Source organism: Dasypus novemcinctus, chromosome 3 (genome assembly GCF_030445035.2).
Source record: "Dasypus novemcinctus isolate mDasNov1 chromosome 3, mDasNov1.1.hap2, whole genome shotgun sequence".
Classification (NCBI taxonomy): Eukaryota; Metazoa; Chordata; class Mammalia; order Cingulata; family Dasypodidae; genus Dasypus; species Dasypus novemcinctus.
This window is the reverse complement of record NC_080675.1, coordinates 75,430,692-75,448,095: the sequence shown is the minus strand read 5'-3', so window position 1 is coordinate 75,448,095 and position 17,404 is coordinate 75,430,692. Positions and strand designations below refer to the sequence as shown.

Here is a 17,404-nt window from a genome sequence, read left to right as displayed (position 1 = left end):
TGAAGTCCAAACTCAGTATGGCATTGTGCACCTTTCCTTAATTGGCCCCTGCCTAGTTAGTCAGTTTCACTAACAGCCACATATCCACACACATCCTTCCCTTTTACCACTCTTAAATTTCTATAGCAATTCCAGAGTCCCAAGTTCTCTTCTGCCTGCTATTTTGCTGTTCCCTAGACTGTACAACCTTTAAGAATCAGCTCGAGTATCACATTCTCCTGGAAGCCTTTTGGGATATTCCTTTTGGCCCTATGTTGTCATAAAACTATATATACTACTATCCTTGGCTTTTCTGTTATTTGTCATACTCATTCCCAAACATGTTCAAATGGGATGGATACCTATACATCATGATGCTCTTCGTAGAACAATCTGCTCTTTGGAGAAACATCTGGGAACATATTTATAAGGGGGAAATATGCTCATATGTAAACATTCTCAAACCCTATGATGACAAAGCTTTTGAATTTAACCCTACCAAATACCTCCTGATTTTGCTACTTATTCATTTACTTTGGCAACTGTTCATTAGTAATATTAAGAAAACTGTTAAGAAAAAGTAGAGAAAATTTTATCCAATCTTTTTTCATTCATTCTCCATAAATTGGGAAATGCCCAATTATTCAATTTTTTAGACTTTTAATTCCTCTTCAAGCACTGTTAGAAAGTTACTGATTTGGAGGGTGAGAACCTTGGTTCTTTCCTTTATTTCATTTCAAAACTTATGACCTTATGTCTGAAAAAATATCTAAAAGTCATTTCTGGATAAGAGGATTATACGTGTCTTTCTTCTATATATTTTTTTCAAGCACACTCAAGGTAGAGATGTAATATAATGAATCCTCATACACTCAGATTCAATAGTTATCAAGACTTTCACACAACTGTTTTTTTAAACATTTTTGCTTATAGGTATTTCCAATTTTTTTCCCACCATAAACATACTGCAATAGGAAAAGAAAGCTATTTTTAGTTTAAATGATACAAAACTTACAGATTTCCTTTCTCTTTTATGACTAACACACCTCTTTTTTTTTTTTTTTTTTTTTTTTTTTTTTTTTTTTAATTTTTTTATTTTTTATTGACTTTGTAATAATATTACATTAAAAATATATATGTGAGGTCCCATTCAACCCCACCCCCCCACCCCCCCCTCTCCCCCCCCCCCCCCAACAACACTCGTTCCCATCATCCTGACACATCCATTGGATTTGGTAAGTACATCTTTGGGCACCTCTGCACCTCATATACATTGGTTCACATCATGGCCCATACTCTCCTCTATTCCATCATGTAGGCCCTGTGAGGATTTACAATGTCCGGTGATTACCTCTGAAGCACCATCCAGGGCAGCTCCATGTCCCGAAGACGCCTCCACCTCTCATCTCTTCCTGCCTTTCCCCATACCCTTTGTCCATTATGTCCACTTTTCCCAATCCAATGCCACCTCTTCTATGTGGACACTGGTTTGGTTGACTAACACACCTCTTAAAATTATCAGCCATGATTATTTTTGGGTTAACCCATTGGAAAAAAGATAGGGATTCAAAAAAAGAAGATAGAATTTCATGGGCAAGAATTGGAGAAGGAAAAGAAAGTAAAGAGAAGAGAATGAAGAGAAATGAGCACATATTTGGTGGAGGTGGAGAGGGGGGATTTTATGATAAAAGACTAAAAGGGGTTATGTTTCTAATTGCTCTTTTGGAAAAGAGGTAAAATGAAGGTTAGCTTTGTGTAAACATTGAACACCCGTTACTCTGCATTGGTTGTTGATAATGATAAACCCAAAGTTTGTAATGAAAAAAATCTCAACTATAGATAGGTCTGAATAAGAATCTAATGTGCTTAACTATAATACTGCCTGGTCTCTGCATATACTTCATGCCTATCCTTATTGTAGTTTACAGACAGGCAACATCTTTTCTTGGATGTTCTATAGGTACCTCAAATTCAACCTGTCTCAAAATAATTATCTTGACCTCCTTATCTTTCTTCCCCCCTCTTTCCCCTCTCCTGATTAATAGCACCGCCATCCACCCAGCTGCTAAAGCTAAGCAACTGGGAATAATTTTCAACTACCACTCACATGGCCAGTCAAGTCCTTTATTTTCTATTTCCTGTCTCCTCTGTGAAAGTTCAAATTCTTTAGCAAACCATACAAGGCTCTTTCTAGCCTCAGCTCTCAATATTTCTCTCTCCACCCATTCAATCTAGTCATAGACTCCAGGACCTAAGACAAGACCTAACATATAATGGAGTATAAATAAATATTCTGAATTCAGTAATTTGTCTTTCCTCATTATCGTAATACCTACAAACTTTCCTTATCCTTATTAGGTTTCAGTCCTTGAGCTGCCTGGTAGTGGACGGTAGGGACGGGGAGGGAGGCACAGGATCCTCAGGCTGGGGCAATTCCGTCAGAGGGACGGCTCGAAAGTGTCCAAGGGCCAGCAGAATGAGGCACGGGTGCCAAAATCAGCTCTGCCATTAACCCTGCTGTAAATCGCGGTAGGGATAACAGAGTTGTTGTGACACAGGTATACGAAGGGATAAAAAAGCAAAGAGAAGATATCAAGTAAGAAAAGATGAAAGACGGAACTATCAAAGGAGACAACTGACAGGGCTTAGGGTATGAGGAGGTGTACCAGTTTGGCTTACACCTCAGGGAGCGTCAGTGCCGAGACGGATCGAAGAAAAAACTGACGGGAAAACAGCGTGTCACCGCAAAAGGACTTCAAGGGCGTGTAGCAGAACTCACCACCTCCCCTTGCTCCGCCGACTTGTATACTCCAGACACCATCTCGTTATGAAGAAGCAAAAACAATGCTTCGTCCGCCATTTCCTCCTTATTCTTCAGAGCTCCGGGTTTCTGCTACCTTTAGGGTCGAGCCCGTTGCCCGGTTTCGCTACTGAGTGACTCGGCCAGCGCCGCAGCTCCCTCTGGCCGGGGGCGTACCTTTAGTTGCTACGAGACCTAGAAATTTACACTGCTTCGCAAACGCGGGTGTCGGAGCGGCGCGGGTACTGGAATTAACCCACCCCGGGAACCACCCAGCCCTCAAGCAGCAGGAGATTCTGACCACCAAAGCTGCCAAATCCAGCTAGAAGAGCCCTGTGTCGGGGCGGGGGCGGGGGAGTGGGGATGGGTGTCTCAGAAACAACTTCCTGTTTCCTCTACCTCGGTATTCCGCCAGCTCTATGATCCCGGATTTCCTCCACCGGCCCCGACTGTTGGAGTTAGCGCCCTAAAACCAAGATTTCTCCTGCGTGCGAAATCGGCCTGGGGTGCGGTTGGGGAGGAGATAGCTCTCGCCCTTATCACCTGTGTTAGTTAGTTATAAAAAGAACTGGCATGAATTTCTATTAGCTTCATCAAAAGCTTTTTTTCCAGCCTTATGTTCTTCAGTATTGACTGACTAAATCAAATAGCGATATTGAGAAATTATCCCAATCCATATTGGATGAAGCCCAGGTATGCAAAAGCATTTAGAGCCATTTTGGCCACCAGGAAGTTTATTTTTACTGGGAGAGGGATGTGAATGGCAAGGGGAAGAAGAGTGGAGTCAGAAAAGAACAAGGGGGAAGCAGACATGGCCCAATGGTAGGGCGTCGGCCTACCACATAGGAGGTCCGAGGTTCAAACCCCGGGCCTCCTTGACCCGTGTGGAGCTGGCCCATGCAGGTGCTGTGCATGCAAGGGGTGCCATGCCACGCAGGGGTATCCCCCGCGTAGGGGAGCCCCACGCACAAGGAGTGTGCCCTGTAAGGAGAGCCGCCCAGCATGAAAGAAAGTGCAGCCTGCCCAGGAATGGCACTGCACACACAGAGAGCTGACACAGCAAGATGATGCAACAAAAGGAAACACAGATTCCTGGTGCTGCTGCTAAGGATGGAAGCAGTCACAGAAGAACACACAGCGAATGGACACAGAGAGCAGACAACGGGGATGTTGGGGGAGGGGGAAGAGGAGAGAAATAAAAAAAAAAAAAGAAGGTACACTTGAACCAGAAAATACAAACTAGAGGATTAAGTGCTATCGAAAAGTACTAAAGAATTACAATGAGTTGACATCATTGTAGGATGGAGTTCATAAAGAATCTTTGGATGGTAGTGGGACAATGTATGGGAATCCTGTAGGGTACACATGATTGCTTTGTAAACTGAAAACTTTTCTAAAAAAACTATGGTGGATGTGGTACTTAAATACTACAGAGGTGGGAAGCAGATTTGGATCAACTGATAGAGCATTGGCCTACCATATGGGAGGTCCAGGGTTCAAACCCAGGGCCTCCTGACCCGTGTTTGGTGAGCTGGCCCGGGCACAGGCTGATGTGTGCAAGGAGTGCTGTGCCATGCAGGGGGTGTCCCCTGCATAGGGGAGCCCAATGCGCAAGAAGTGCTCTTTGCGAGGAGAGCTACCTGCGTGAAAAATGGAGCCTGCCTAGGAGTGGTGCCACACATACAGAGAGCTGACGCAGCAAGATAACACAACAAAAAAAAGATACAGATTTCCAGTGCCGCTGACAAGAATGCAAGTGGACACAGAAGAACACACAGCAAAAGGACACAGAGAGCAGACAAATGGGGCGGGGGGGGAACGGGGAGAGAAGAGAAATAAACTTTAAAATTAAATAATAAATCCTACAGAGGTGTAAATAAATGTGCTAGATTGTATTTACACCTTAAGTTTAGCAAACTCTGGCTCTAACATGTTGACAACCTGTGATTACTTCTTTTCTCAGATATTTACAAAGCAAAAATTTTCCGCAATGAATGAAATCCCTTGCATTCCCTAAATTACTATATTGGGTTTTCTTAAATTGATATTAAAAATTATCTCAGGGAGCAGGTATAGCTCAAGGAATTTTGAGCACATGCTTCCCACATGGGAGGTCGCAGGTTTGGTTCCCCATGCCTCCTAAACAACAAAACAAACAACAAGCAGAAAAAAACAACTTGGGAGCTAATGTGGCTCAATGATTGAGCACTGGCTTCCCACATACAAGGTCCTGGGTTCAATCCCCGGTTCAGTGTCTCAAAAAATAATAATAATAATAATCTCAATTCTTTATGCCCTTTCACAGGAATTTATTTTATTTTATTTTATTTATTTCTCTCCCCTTCCCCCCGACCCTGGTTGTCTGTTCTCTGTGTCTATTTGCTGCGTCTTCTTTGTCCGCTTCTGTTGTCAGCCGCACAGGAATCTGTGTTTCTTTTTGCTGCGTCAGCTTGTTGTGTCATTTCTCCATGTGGGCGGTGCCATTCCTGGGCAGGCTGCACTTTCTTTTGCGCTGGGCAGCTCTCCTTATGGGGCACACTCCTTGCACGTGGGGTTCCCCTACGCGGGGGACACCCCTGTGTGGCACGGCACTCCTTGTGCACATCAGCACTGCGCATAGGCCAGCTCCACGCAGGTCAAGGAGGCCCCGGGTTTGAACTGCGGACCTCACAGGAATTTTTTTAAGATAATGTTTCATAATTGTAATTATGTGTGATGGTTAAGTTAATGTGTCAACTGGGCCACAATCAACTAAGAAATTGCCATCAACAATGAGTGACATCTCATCCAATTAGTTGAAGGCCTTAAAAGAGAAAGTGATTTCAGCATTCAGAGAGAGAATTCCAGTCTCTACTTCAGAAAGACAGGGTCTCCTGGGAACTCGTCAAGATGTTTCATCAGAGCCCCTGTTTTGCAGCCTGCCCCAGGGAATTGGGGCTTGTGCATCTCAAAGGGCACGTGAGACAATTTTATAAAATCTCATATTATATACAGATATCTCCTGTCAGTTCTATTTCCCTAGAGAATCGTAACTAATACATTATGGTAAAGTTTTTATTTTTACATGCTATTTTGAATGTTTCTAAGTTTATTCAGTTCACATAAGTCAAGCATTAAAGTTCCCCCTAAGCTTCTGAGAACACTAAAAATGTAATTTTAGAGTGCTTTGCCACCATAATATTAATTTTCCAGCACTAAAATTTGTGCAGATTTTATCCTCATTATCATCACCACCATCAAAGAAAGTCCAAAACCAGCAGCCAGGTCAGGGCTTAAGCAATTGATCAATTTACTGATGCTGATTTCTCAAACCACATAACATGGAGTGCTTAAATCTATTGGAGAATATAAGGGAAACTAATATTTATAGAGCACCTAATAAGGACTGAACACAGCATCCACTGATCATCCCCCATAAAGCAAACTATGTTAAACTGTCCAGGATCCTAAGAATAGATCCTGGCAAAGCAGGAATAGATCCTGTTTTTCGTTAATTTTAAAAGCATTTTCCTTCATGGCAGATGGAGTTCAGTGCCACGTCAGGTGACCCTACTTTGGAGTTTGTGTTTCTGTGTCATGGAGCTGGACTCGGATGTGATCTTTGTCCACAAGCCTCTCCTGTTACTTTTACCGGATCTGTAGTTGGCGCTGGAGTTTAATGTATACCCAGGGGACCTGAATCCCTGGACTGTCAATGTGATAGCCAGGCCCTGAGCCTCAACAGACTTGCAACTCCTACACTCTGGTTTATTGGACTTACCCCACTCAGCTAACATGGAGGTGAAAAAAGTCAACAACCACACCAGGGAGCCAAGAGTGCCTATAACTGAAAGCAGGAGAATTGCATGCAGCATCCATGTGGAATCTAAGCCCCTTCTTGATATAGATGTGGAGTGGACACAACCATTCTAAGGTCCACAGGATGGAGGAATAGAGTATAGATTAGAGTGGACTTACTGATATTCTATTAATGAACTATTGTGATTAGTAATCAAAGAAAATGTGGCATTGGTGTGGAGAAAGTGGCCATGGTGGCTGCTGGGGGTAGGGAGTGGGAGGAAGAGATGTGACGTGGGGGTGTTTTAGGGATATGGAGTTGTCCTGGGTGGTGCTGCAGGGACAGTTACTGGACATTGTATGTCCTCCCATGGCCCACTGGGTAGACTGTGGAAGAGTGGGCTACGGTGTGGACCCATTGACCATGAAGTGCAGTGGTACTCAGAGATGTATTCACCAAGAGCGATAAATGTCTCATGATGATGGAGGAGGTTGTTGTTATGGGGGGAGGATTGGGGTGAGGGGGGTGGGGGATATATGGTGACCTCATATTTTTTGAATGTAACATTAAAAAAATAAAGACAAAAAATAAAATAAAATAAAAGCATTTTCTTATGGAAACATTACATTTAGTAGTTAGGCTCTAGTACTACTTTCATGCCTCAGGTACTACATACTATACAGAGTTGTGTAATACAGACCAATGAGACTAAGTATGCTTACCATCAGGATTTAAAAATTATCCGTAAATCTCCATCCCTCTTACCCAGCTCTAATTTTCCTTTTTTTCTATAGCACTTCTTGCTTCCTAACATGCTAGGTAATCTACTTATGTTTATTGTCTCCATACTTTTTCAGCCCCCAAGCTCCATGAGGGCAGAGATTTTCATGGTACACTGTGTTGGCTTGAGGCTTTCATGTGGACCCCTAAAAATTATGTTCTTTAATTGAAACTATTGTTATCCTTTGATTAGAAGGGCCATTTGATTAGATTACTCCGGCAGGGTGTGAGCCAGAGCGGGTCCTAATCCTCTTTCTGAAGTCCTTTAAAAATGGAGGAATAAAGCTGCAGACACAGGTAAAAAGCCACAGAGACAGAGAGAAGCCTCCAGAAATAAAGGAACCCAGAAGAGACAAAAGTCACAGATGGAGCAGCTGAGGCAGAAATAGCAGTGAGGCCGGTGGAAAGAGGAGAGATGAAGGGACACTACCATGTGCCTGATCACCCAAAGCTGAGCTCTGGGAGAAAGTGAGTCTGGAGGAGAAGGCAGCCACATAGCAAGAGTCCAGGATCACCAGCAGTCTACCTTCAGGGAGATAACATCTCTGATGATGCCTTGATTTGGACGTTTACAAAGTCTAAGAACTGTAAACTTTTAACTTAATAAATTCTCATTGTAAGTGCCAAACCATTTCTGGTATATTGCATTGCCAGCCTTTAGCAAACTAAAACATACAATGATGTACCCAAGTGCCTAGAACAGTACCCACCGCAAAAGTAGCAGCTCAACAAATATTTGTTAAATAAAGCAATCAGAGGATGAATTTTTGCTCCCTCTGGATTCTCCAAATTCCATGAAGCACAACTCCAGCTACATTTATCCTAGTTCTAGCCTTTATCCTCAGAGCCTAGCTTACTGCTAATATACAATAGGAGCTTGAAAGGGTGGTTAGATGAAATAAAGTGCTTTGAAAACGGAAAGTTTGCAAGAAAATAAAACATTATGATAGATTGAGTTGAATACACTTGGTGCACGAATACTTTGGTACAGAGGACACCTGACTCAAATGTGGAGAATCCAATATTTAAAATATTGTTTCTGTGGAACAACCCCCCCTCCCCCCAGTTGTCTGTTCTTTTTATTTGCTGTGTCTTCTCTGTCTGCTTCTGTTGTCAGCAGCACAGGAATCTGTGTCTCTTTTTGTTGCGTCATCTTGTTGAGTCAGCTCTCCATGTGTGCGGCACCATTCCTGGGCAGGCTGAACTTTCTTTCGCACTGGGTGGCTGTCTTTACGGGGTGCGCACCTTGCGCGTGGGGCCCCCCTGCGCGGGGACACCCCTGCGTGGCACGGCATTCCTTGCGCACATCACCACTGCATGCGTGTGGACCAGCTCCCCAGGGGTCAAGGAGGCCCAGGGTTTGAACCGGGGATCTCCCATGTGGTAGGCGGAGGCCCTAACCACTGGGCCAAGTCCGCTTCCCGAAAAATGTTTTCTGAGCTACAAACAATTTCTGAACATATTTCTGGATCAAAACCCTTCCCACGTTCGCAGTGCAGGTAAAGTAGAACCAGAAGCTGGATGATACACACACCAACACCTTTATCAATAAGGCCTTCCCATAGAGCCAGTCTTAGACCAACCAGCAAGCACTAAGGAAAGGGTAGAGGCTTAAGTCAAACAAGCCCGCCTAATCTATCTCATCGTTTTTATTCTGTACAGCCTTGCACAGGCTCTTATAGGACGGTGATTCTCGGCTGGCGTGATTAACAGTTACATCACCTCCCCGTTCAATTTTCTTATTGGTATTAACGGGCATTTTGCTCAAGCTTTTTGTTTGTAAGCAATTAGGTATGTGAAGCTTTTCACACAGTCAAAAACAAGACCAGCCAATAATAATTGTTAGCTATTATGATTAATGACATTTCTGTTCCTTCGTTCCTTGCAGCCCTCTACTCATCACAGTTTAACTTAAGGGAGACGGGCTCGCTTCACCTCTTCTCTGGGCATGCGCACCAACAGAATGGCCGCGCCCTTTCCTAATCAAATCTTTGGAGGGGAGTAAGGGAAATCGTCAGCACCCCAGACTGATCTAAACAGGTGGTTAAAACTATATAAGGCAAATCAAAACTACAGCTTAAAAAGGCTGGAAAACTCCATGCTCTTGGCCAGAATACCATTTCCTGGAGCCCAAGTCCCCGAAGACCCAGACGCTCTCAAGCCCGCCCCTGCTTTGCGCTAGAAGCAGATCCGGGCACCCCCAGCAAATTGAGGAGGGAGGAGGTCGCCTGGAAGGCTTTTCATTGGCCCAGAGTCCCAAAGGTTAGCAGCTTCTCCCCTCTTCCGGTCATTGAGTGGTTGAGTCCGAAAAACAACCCCTATCCTCATTGGCTGGACAGAGCTGTCGCTCTTTTCGCGTCTCGCGGCGCGGCACAGCCAGGCGCGGCCTGCAGAGCAGTCTCGAAGCCTGCTGCAGGCAGAAGATGGCGGTCGCAGTGAGAACTTTGCAGGAGCAGCTAGAAAAGGCCAAGGAGAGCCTAAAGAACGTGGATGAGAATATTCGCAAGCTCACCGGGCGGGATCCGAATGACGTGAGGTAAGGACCGGAGAAAAACTCTGAGAGGGAGCCACTAAGGCGGGGTAAAGTGGGGGCGGGGAGAGCAACCAACCCTGAGAAGGCAGGAACATCGAGCCTGTCCCCGGGGCGGCTATAGAACCCGGTCTTTAATGAGGTTGGGGAGCCTTCAGGCCCCCAGGCTCTCCAGGCCCTCGCTGTAGAGTCCTGCGTTCAGGCGTGTGAAGAAGTCAGGGCTGGGTAGGCCGGGATGGCCTTCCGGCGTGTGGAAAGGCTCACACTGCTGATTCCCGCCCTCGGCTCCTCTGGCCGGGACTGCAGCACAAAGCCCCCTTCCGCCTTCAGCGGCGACTGCCGGGACTGGCCTGGAGACTCCCAGAGCGTTGTTCCGCTGCTTGTGTTCAGTTTGTGCCCACGTGCAGTTTCGCGTGGATTAGTGGAATTAGGACCCGATACAGACGTGTACTGGCCTCTAGTGTAAGGGTATCGAGGTAAAAATAACTTCTGTGATACAGAAGTTCACCTAAAACCGCCCTCCCTGTCGTGTTCCAAACACGTGTATTTGAAACCGCCTTTATATGAGGAACTGCACCCATGAAATTATGCGATGCCATCAGACTTGTCTGCATAGGATTTTGTATTGATTTGTAAATCTTTACAGGCCCATCCAAGCCAGATTGCTGGCCCTTTCTGGTCCTGGTGGAGGTAGAGGACGTGGTAGTTTATTGCTCAGGTAAGATTTCCTTATGACTTAATTCATATGCTAAGGCAGTTAACGATGTGTTTTTTAAACATAATTTATAATAGGGCCAATGTTAGAAACAAGTTGTATAAGCCTCTGCTTAGCTGTAGCTTTCCTTGAAATGTAATTATCATGAAACTTCATTTACCTGCAAGCAAAATTCCAGAAGGGAAGAATTTATTGTTTACCAGTTTTGTATAAACTTGTAATTGTGGTTAAGTAAAATGCTATAGAAACATTTTATTGCATCCACTATCCATGTGGAATCTGAGCCTCCTCTTGACATAGAGGTGCAACGGACACAACCAATCCAAGGTCCACAGAGAAAAGGTGGCATTGGAGTGGGAAAAGTGGACATGGTGGCTGATGGGTATGGGGAATGGCAGGAAGAGACGATATGTGGAGGCGCCTTTGGGACTTGGAGTTGCCCTGGATGGTGCTTCAGGGGCAATCACCGGACATTGTAAATCCTCTCAGGGCCCACTGGATGGAATGGGGGAGAATATGGGCCATGATGTGGACCATTGACCATGAGGTGCAGAGATGCCCAGAGATGTACTTACCAAATGCAGTGGATGTGTCATGATGATGGGAGTGAATGTTGCTGGGGGGGGGGAGTGGTGGGGTGGGGGTGGTGGGGTTGAATGGGACCTCATATTTTTTTTTAATGTAATATTTTTTCAAAATCAATTAAAAAAAAAACATTTTGGAGTGAGTGCCCATTTAAAGATTCCTTTAATGGGAAGGTTCTTTTTTTAATTCAATTAAATATTTTTTGTTAAACACAAATAACAATTTCAAGTGTTTTGTCTTGGACATTTTCATTTGTAGGCGTGGATTCTCAGATAGTGGAGGAGGACCCCCAGCCAAACAGAGAGACCTTGAAGGGGCAGTAAGTAGGTACGTTGCAAAAAAGATGTCTTGAAGGAATACTTCTACGCTTTATTTTCTGAGTTAGCACTTGAATATACTTAACAAATGTCAAATTGAGTTGTGTTAGAATTAAGTAGATAACCACTTTCCTTGAGGCCCTTGATATTCAAATGACAAATCGTATCCTTTTTAAAACTCAGTCCTTGAGTGATAACATATATTTTACTAAAATTAAGGGTCATGAGAAATAAATAAGATTAGGAAGAAGTTGTCCAATTGTACACCTTTTTCTGTCTTGTTCTGTAAAAATTAACCAGTCTGAGAAATATTTAGATATTGTAGGAGACTGAAATTTGGTTTCATCATTGGTAATACATTTTACTTTTTACTGCTGGAGAAAAAAGTAAAATAAGATGGAGACTGATAGAATGAGACTTCTGAAAATGAGTCCTACAAAAAGTAAGCATTTGCCCTTAATAGGCACTTAAATCAAATTCCATGGTAGTCACTTAAAATTATCTTTTTCTCTGACAGGCTGGGCGGGGAGCGTCGGACGAGGAGAGAATCACGCCAAGAAAGCGACGCAGAGGATGATGATGTTAAAAAGGTACTGAGATTAAAAGAACTTGTCAGAGGATAAATTTAGTATTATCACCTTACTACATTTAATAGAGTGCCCCTCATATTCTAGTAAATTACTGAGATTTTCTTTTCTCCTACAGCCAGCGTTGCAGTCTTCAGTTGTAGCTACCTCCAAGGAGCGTACACGTAGAGACCTTATCCAGGATCAAAATATGGATGAAAAGGGAAAGCAAAGGTATCTTTAGTATTCTTCTGGAGGGAAAAATTCCTCTCAAATTAAAATAGCCATGCAATTTTAAGAAAAATTAAGAGGTTATTCAAATGCCTATAATATCTTTTGTGAAATGACAAGTTTAAATAAAGTGGGTCCTATTTAAATTGAATTGTGATGAGTTTTTTGTTGTGTTTTGTTTTTTAAGAAATCGACGAATATTTGGCTTGTTGATGGGCACTCTTCAGAAATTTAAACAAGAATCTACTGTTGCTACTGAGAGGGTATTTATACTTTGCTTGTTATTTGAGTTGTCAATCAGTTGAATATATATATATTTTTAAAACTTACACATTCTTTTAAGGCTTCATTGCTATCCTGAAATAAAGCCAAGGAAAAGCTTATAAAACTTTCTGAAGTTCTTACATTATTAACTGGTGTGGTGTGTTTTTTGTTTTTTTTTTTAATTGCTATGAGGTAATCCATTGAACTTCTCTTTGTAGTAGAAAAACCCCTGCTCTGACTCATGAAAACGTAGGTTCTGGTCCAAGCTTTTTTAACAACCTCACAGTATGACCTTGAGCAAGTACCCGTATTTCTTTAGGCCTCTGTGCTTTCAAACGGGGGATTAGAACTCCTTTTGCAACTAATTCAATGATTGTAATTTTTAAAAGTTATTTGCATATTCTAAAATAATGTTTAGTACTTTAGAAGTAAATTTATACACATTCTTTGCAAGCGTTTCCTTCATTGAAGCTACAAAATTGCACCTGTGAAGTTGAACCCCAAGTTATTGCTTTTGCGGCGGGTGGGAAGAACTATAGTGAAAAGGGAAATAACGCAATGAGGAAATTTTGAAGGTGATAAGTAAAATTTTATTTCAGTTTTTACATGTTAATTTTGGTAAAGAATATAAAGTTGGTTGTTTTCCAAAGTAATGGAGAGAAACTATGACTAGTTTATCAGTTACCAGGACTTTGCATCTGCCAAATTCTTTTTAAGGTTAACTTTTATGAAAGAAATTGGCGTAAATGTTTTATTGACATAAAACTTTTATTCTTATGACAAATAGCCTTAAATTTAGATATTTACATGAAAAAACTTCAATCCCCATTTCCTGAAAGATAATTCACAATGAGCTCCAAATGCTAGGGTTGAATTAGGTGGTATTCTGAATTAAAAATGTGAAACAAGTCACTTAAATTTGCTTGGTAAAATTGTAATGTTTCATATAATCATGATGTACAGTAAGCTTGTAGTTGAACGAAACCAAGTATACCTTTTATCTGCTGTAAAGTATCAATATTAAAGCAGGTTACTTATTTTTAGCAAAAAAGGCGCCAAGAAATCGAACAAAAACTTGAAGTACAGGCAGAAGAAGAGAGAAAGCAGGTTGAAAATGAGAGAAGGGAACTGTTTGAAGAGAGGCGTGCTAAACAGACAGAACTGCGGCTTTTGGAACAGAAGGTTGAGCTTGCGCAGCTGGTGAGTAGTGTTTTGTAGTTCTGAGATTGGTAATCCTTTGTGTTTACAAAACTACCGACATTTTTTTTTTCCTTTAGCAAGAAGAATGGAATGAGCATAATGCCAAGATAATTAAATATATAAGAACTAAGACAAAGCCCCATTTATTCTACATTCCTGGAAGAATGTGTCCAGCTACCCAAAAACTAATAGAAGAGTCACAGAGAAAAATGAATGGTAAGTGTTACATGGAAACATTGCTTAAAATTGTGTTAATGGGTAAGATCATGTACATTCACACACATTTATTTGTTTCCTAATATATTTGTGACTCAGTAGTTTGTTTTTTAAAGGTATTCAAAGATACTAATGAGTTTGGGATACAGTGCATTTGTTGAATGATGGAATTTAACTTCAAACTTATATTTTGTAGGTGGTGCAAATACATATGTATTTCATAAGCATTTGAGTAAGATGATCTTTTTTGTTTGATACTCTTAGTAGTCATATCCTGTAAATGCTAATGAAGCAAGAGGGAAAAAAGCAAATGCAGTCCATAGAGGGAGCACACATAGAAGGGTAGATACTGCTAAAATGGTGCTTAGACAGTTTGTCTTTCCTTGGGATCAGAAAATTAATGAATGATATATGATACCATAAAACTGGCTGTTTAAAAGAAGGTTTTCGTTTTGTTTGTTTTGTTTCCCATCTAGTGTAAAGTTGAATTAGCAAAAGATTGTCCTGTTCTTTTCTTTGATTACATGGTATATAATTTTGCCTGTTACTCATTTCTTATTATACTGGTTTCCAGTAGATCTTTCCCTTTTTCATTTTTATATCAACTTGTAACTAATTTTTTGTATATTGTCATCTCTTTATAAAAATACATTTAGATGAAAAAGCTTAATGACACTTTGACCAGATGTAAAATTATGATTTTGAATTTTCTTGTTCTTTAGCTTTATTTGAAGGTAGACGTATCGAATTTGCAGAACAAATAAATAAAATGGAGGCTAGGCCTAGAAGACAAGCAATGAAGGAAAAAGAGCATCAGGTGGTGCGTAATGAAGAACAGAAGGCGGAACAAGAAGAGGGTAAGGTGGTTCAGCGAGAGGAAGATTTGGAGGAGACAGGTAATCAGCACAATGATGTAGAAATAGAGGAAGCAGGAGAGGAAGAGGAAAAGGAAATAGGTATAGTTCACAGTGATGCAGAGAAAGAACAGGAGGAGGAGGAGCAAAAACAGGAAATTGAGGTTAAGATGGAGGAAGAAACTGAGATAAGGGAAAGTGAGAAACAGCAGGATAGTCAGCCTGAAGAAGTTATGGATGTACTAGAGATGGTTGAGAATGTCAAAAATGTAATTGCTGAGCAGGAGGTAATGGAAACTGATCAAGTGGAAAGTGTAGAACCTTCGGAAAATGAAACTAGCAAAGAAATGGAGCCAGAGATGGAATTTGAAGTTGAGCCAGATAAAGAATGTAAATCTCTTTCTCCTGGGAAAGAGAATTCTAGTGCTCTAGATATAGAAAAGGAGCCTGAGGAAAAAGAAGAAAAAGAATCTGAGCCCCAAACAGAGCCTATGGCTCAACCTCAACTTCAGCCTCAACCCCAGCCCCAGCCCCAGCCCCAGCCCCAACCTCAGTCCCAATCTCAGTCTCAAGCTGTACCTGAGCCCCAGCCTCTCTCTCAGCCTGAGATTTTGCCATTAGCTGTTTTACAGCCACCTCTTCAGGTTATTCAGGAACAAGGACATTTACTACCTGAGAGGAAGGAGTTTCCAGTAGAATCTGTAAAACTTACTGAGGTGCCAGTAGAGCCAGTCTTGACAGTACAACCAGAAAGCAAGAGCAAAACCAAAACTAGGAGCAGAAGCAGAGGTCGAGCTAGAAATAAAACAAGCAAGAGTAGAAGTCGAAGTAGTAGCAGTAGCAGCTCTAGTAGCAGTTCAACTAGTAGCAGCAGTGGAAGTAGTTCCAGCAGTGGTAGTAGCAGCAGTCGAAGCAGTTCCAGTAGCAGCTCTAGTACAAGTGGCAGCAGCAGCAGAGATAGTAGCAGCAGCACTACTAGTAGTAGTGAGAGTAGAAGTCGGAGTAGGGGCCGGGGACATAATCGAGATAGAAAACACAGAAGGAGTGTGGATCGGAAGCGAAGGGATACTTCAGGAATAGAAAGAAGTCACAAATCTTCAAAAGGTGGTAGTAGTAGAGATACAAAAGGATCGAAAGATAAGAATTCCCGGTCTGACAGAAAGAGGTCTATATCAGAGAGTAGTCGATCAGGCAAAAGATCTTCAAGAAGTGAAAGAGACCGAAAATCAGACAGGAAAGACAAAAGGCGTTAATGGAAGAAGCCAGGCTTTCTTAGCCTATTCTTTGCAGCAGAAGATTTCTTGATGAGTAAAAGGATTACCTTTCCTTGTAAGGAGGATGCTTTGCTGCCTTAAGAATTGCATGTTGTAAAAAATCTTTTTGGAATATAGACTGTTTGTTTACCAGACATTCTTGTACTTTTTGCATAATTTTGTAAAAGTTATTTATCAAAATTATGTGAGGTTCCAAATATGTAAAATAATAATAATAAAAAAGATTAACATCCCTTGTCATCTTTTTTAAATATCCTATACTCTTCAGTAAGAGTCTGTGTATTTTAAAAGGTAAATGAGTCTGTTCCTTCTAATTCTGTATTATAATTTGCTTTTGTAGAAATAAATGTGCATTTCTTTCATTATTTTTGAGATGTCCTTGTTGACACTTGTATAATAAATATTCCCCTTGATATTTTCACTTTTATCATTATAACTGAACATGATGAGAATGTTGAAGGTTTCCTCGCTATTATTTGCTGCCCTAGAGTTATTTTGAGTTGTCAGAATCAGATCTTTGCAGCTTCGAGGGGCAGTATAGTTTGTTTTCTTCTTTAAAATCGTTTGCCATTTTCTGATCTCTCTCATTTTAATCTAAGCATTTTCCCTTTTTTCTCATGTTTAAGCCATTAAGGTTTGGAAGATAAAACAATATGGTCTGGTTAGCATTATCTTCCTGATACAGGAATATCATTCTTTTGACTCCATGGTTACTTGTGTGATACAGCTTATACATCTTTAAGAGAAAATAATCACTTCTTTCTAGGGAAGGGAGATAGAAAAGTATCTTCTGAACTTGGTGTTTGGGTTTGTAGTCTTTAACTTTTGTGTTGGCTCTAACTGAAACATGCCCAATATGTGTTTTAAAGAATTTTTGTTTTAAGGAAGTATTGTATGAAAGTTTACAAACTGAGAGAAGTTCATCTAGACTTGAATATGTAAGCAGCATAACACACAAGTGTACCAAGTGATGATTAACTTTGTTGTTTTATAAATTTGTATGAACTTGAAGTATCTGTTGCCCATTACTATACATATGCAAATAAATGTGGCTTAGATTTGTGTGACTGCTTAAGACTAGTATTTGTATTAACTTCTGGATGCTTTAATTAAGAAAGCTAAAATTGCAAATGGCTGCCTTTCAGTTTGTAATTTAACATTGACTGTAGCTTTAGTCTTTATGCCATCCCCTGACAAATTAGTCTTTACAGTGAAAATGTCAATAAGTATTTGCAGTTAGTTTTTATGTCTACACTATTTACTTGTACATGTGTAAGTGATGAATGTGTTCAAGAACTCAAAAGAACCCTTTCCT

The 17,404-nt window shown here is 41.3% G+C and overlaps 2 protein-coding genes across 5 annotated transcripts in view; one reads left to right on the top strand and one right to left on the bottom strand.

The window, feature by feature from the left end:
* Positions 1-3,153, bottom strand: part of TRAPPC6B (trafficking protein particle complex subunit 6B) — a 31,068-nt gene extending 27,915 nt beyond the window's left edge. The window contains exon 1 of one of the 4 annotated variants that reach the window (XM_058293537.2): positions 2,759-3,153. In XM_058293537.2, the coding sequence (XP_058149520.1) occupies positions 2,759-2,839 (81 nt within the window). In that variant the 5' untranslated portion in view covers positions 2,840-3,153. The remainder of the gene's footprint in view (positions 1-2,758) is intronic. The other 3 variants (XM_071213957.1, XM_004453827.5, XM_071213956.1) reach the window with 3 other exon arrangements.
* A 6,490-nt stretch (positions 3,154-9,643) lies between these two features.
* PNN (pinin, desmosome associated protein) lies at positions 9,644-17,153 on the top strand. The gene is made up of 9 exons (XM_058293532.2): positions 9,644-9,873; positions 10,514-10,585; positions 11,426-11,494; positions 12,002-12,074; positions 12,190-12,284; positions 12,469-12,544; positions 13,590-13,745; positions 13,823-13,961; positions 14,684-17,153. Exons 1-9 carry the CDS (start codon positions 9,761-9,763, stop codon positions 16,066-16,068), a joined length of 2,178 nt encoding a protein of 725 aa, XP_058149515.1. The 5' UTR covers positions 9,644-9,760; the 3' UTR covers positions 16,069-17,153.
* The last annotated feature ends 251 nt before the right edge of the window (positions 17,154-17,404 follow it).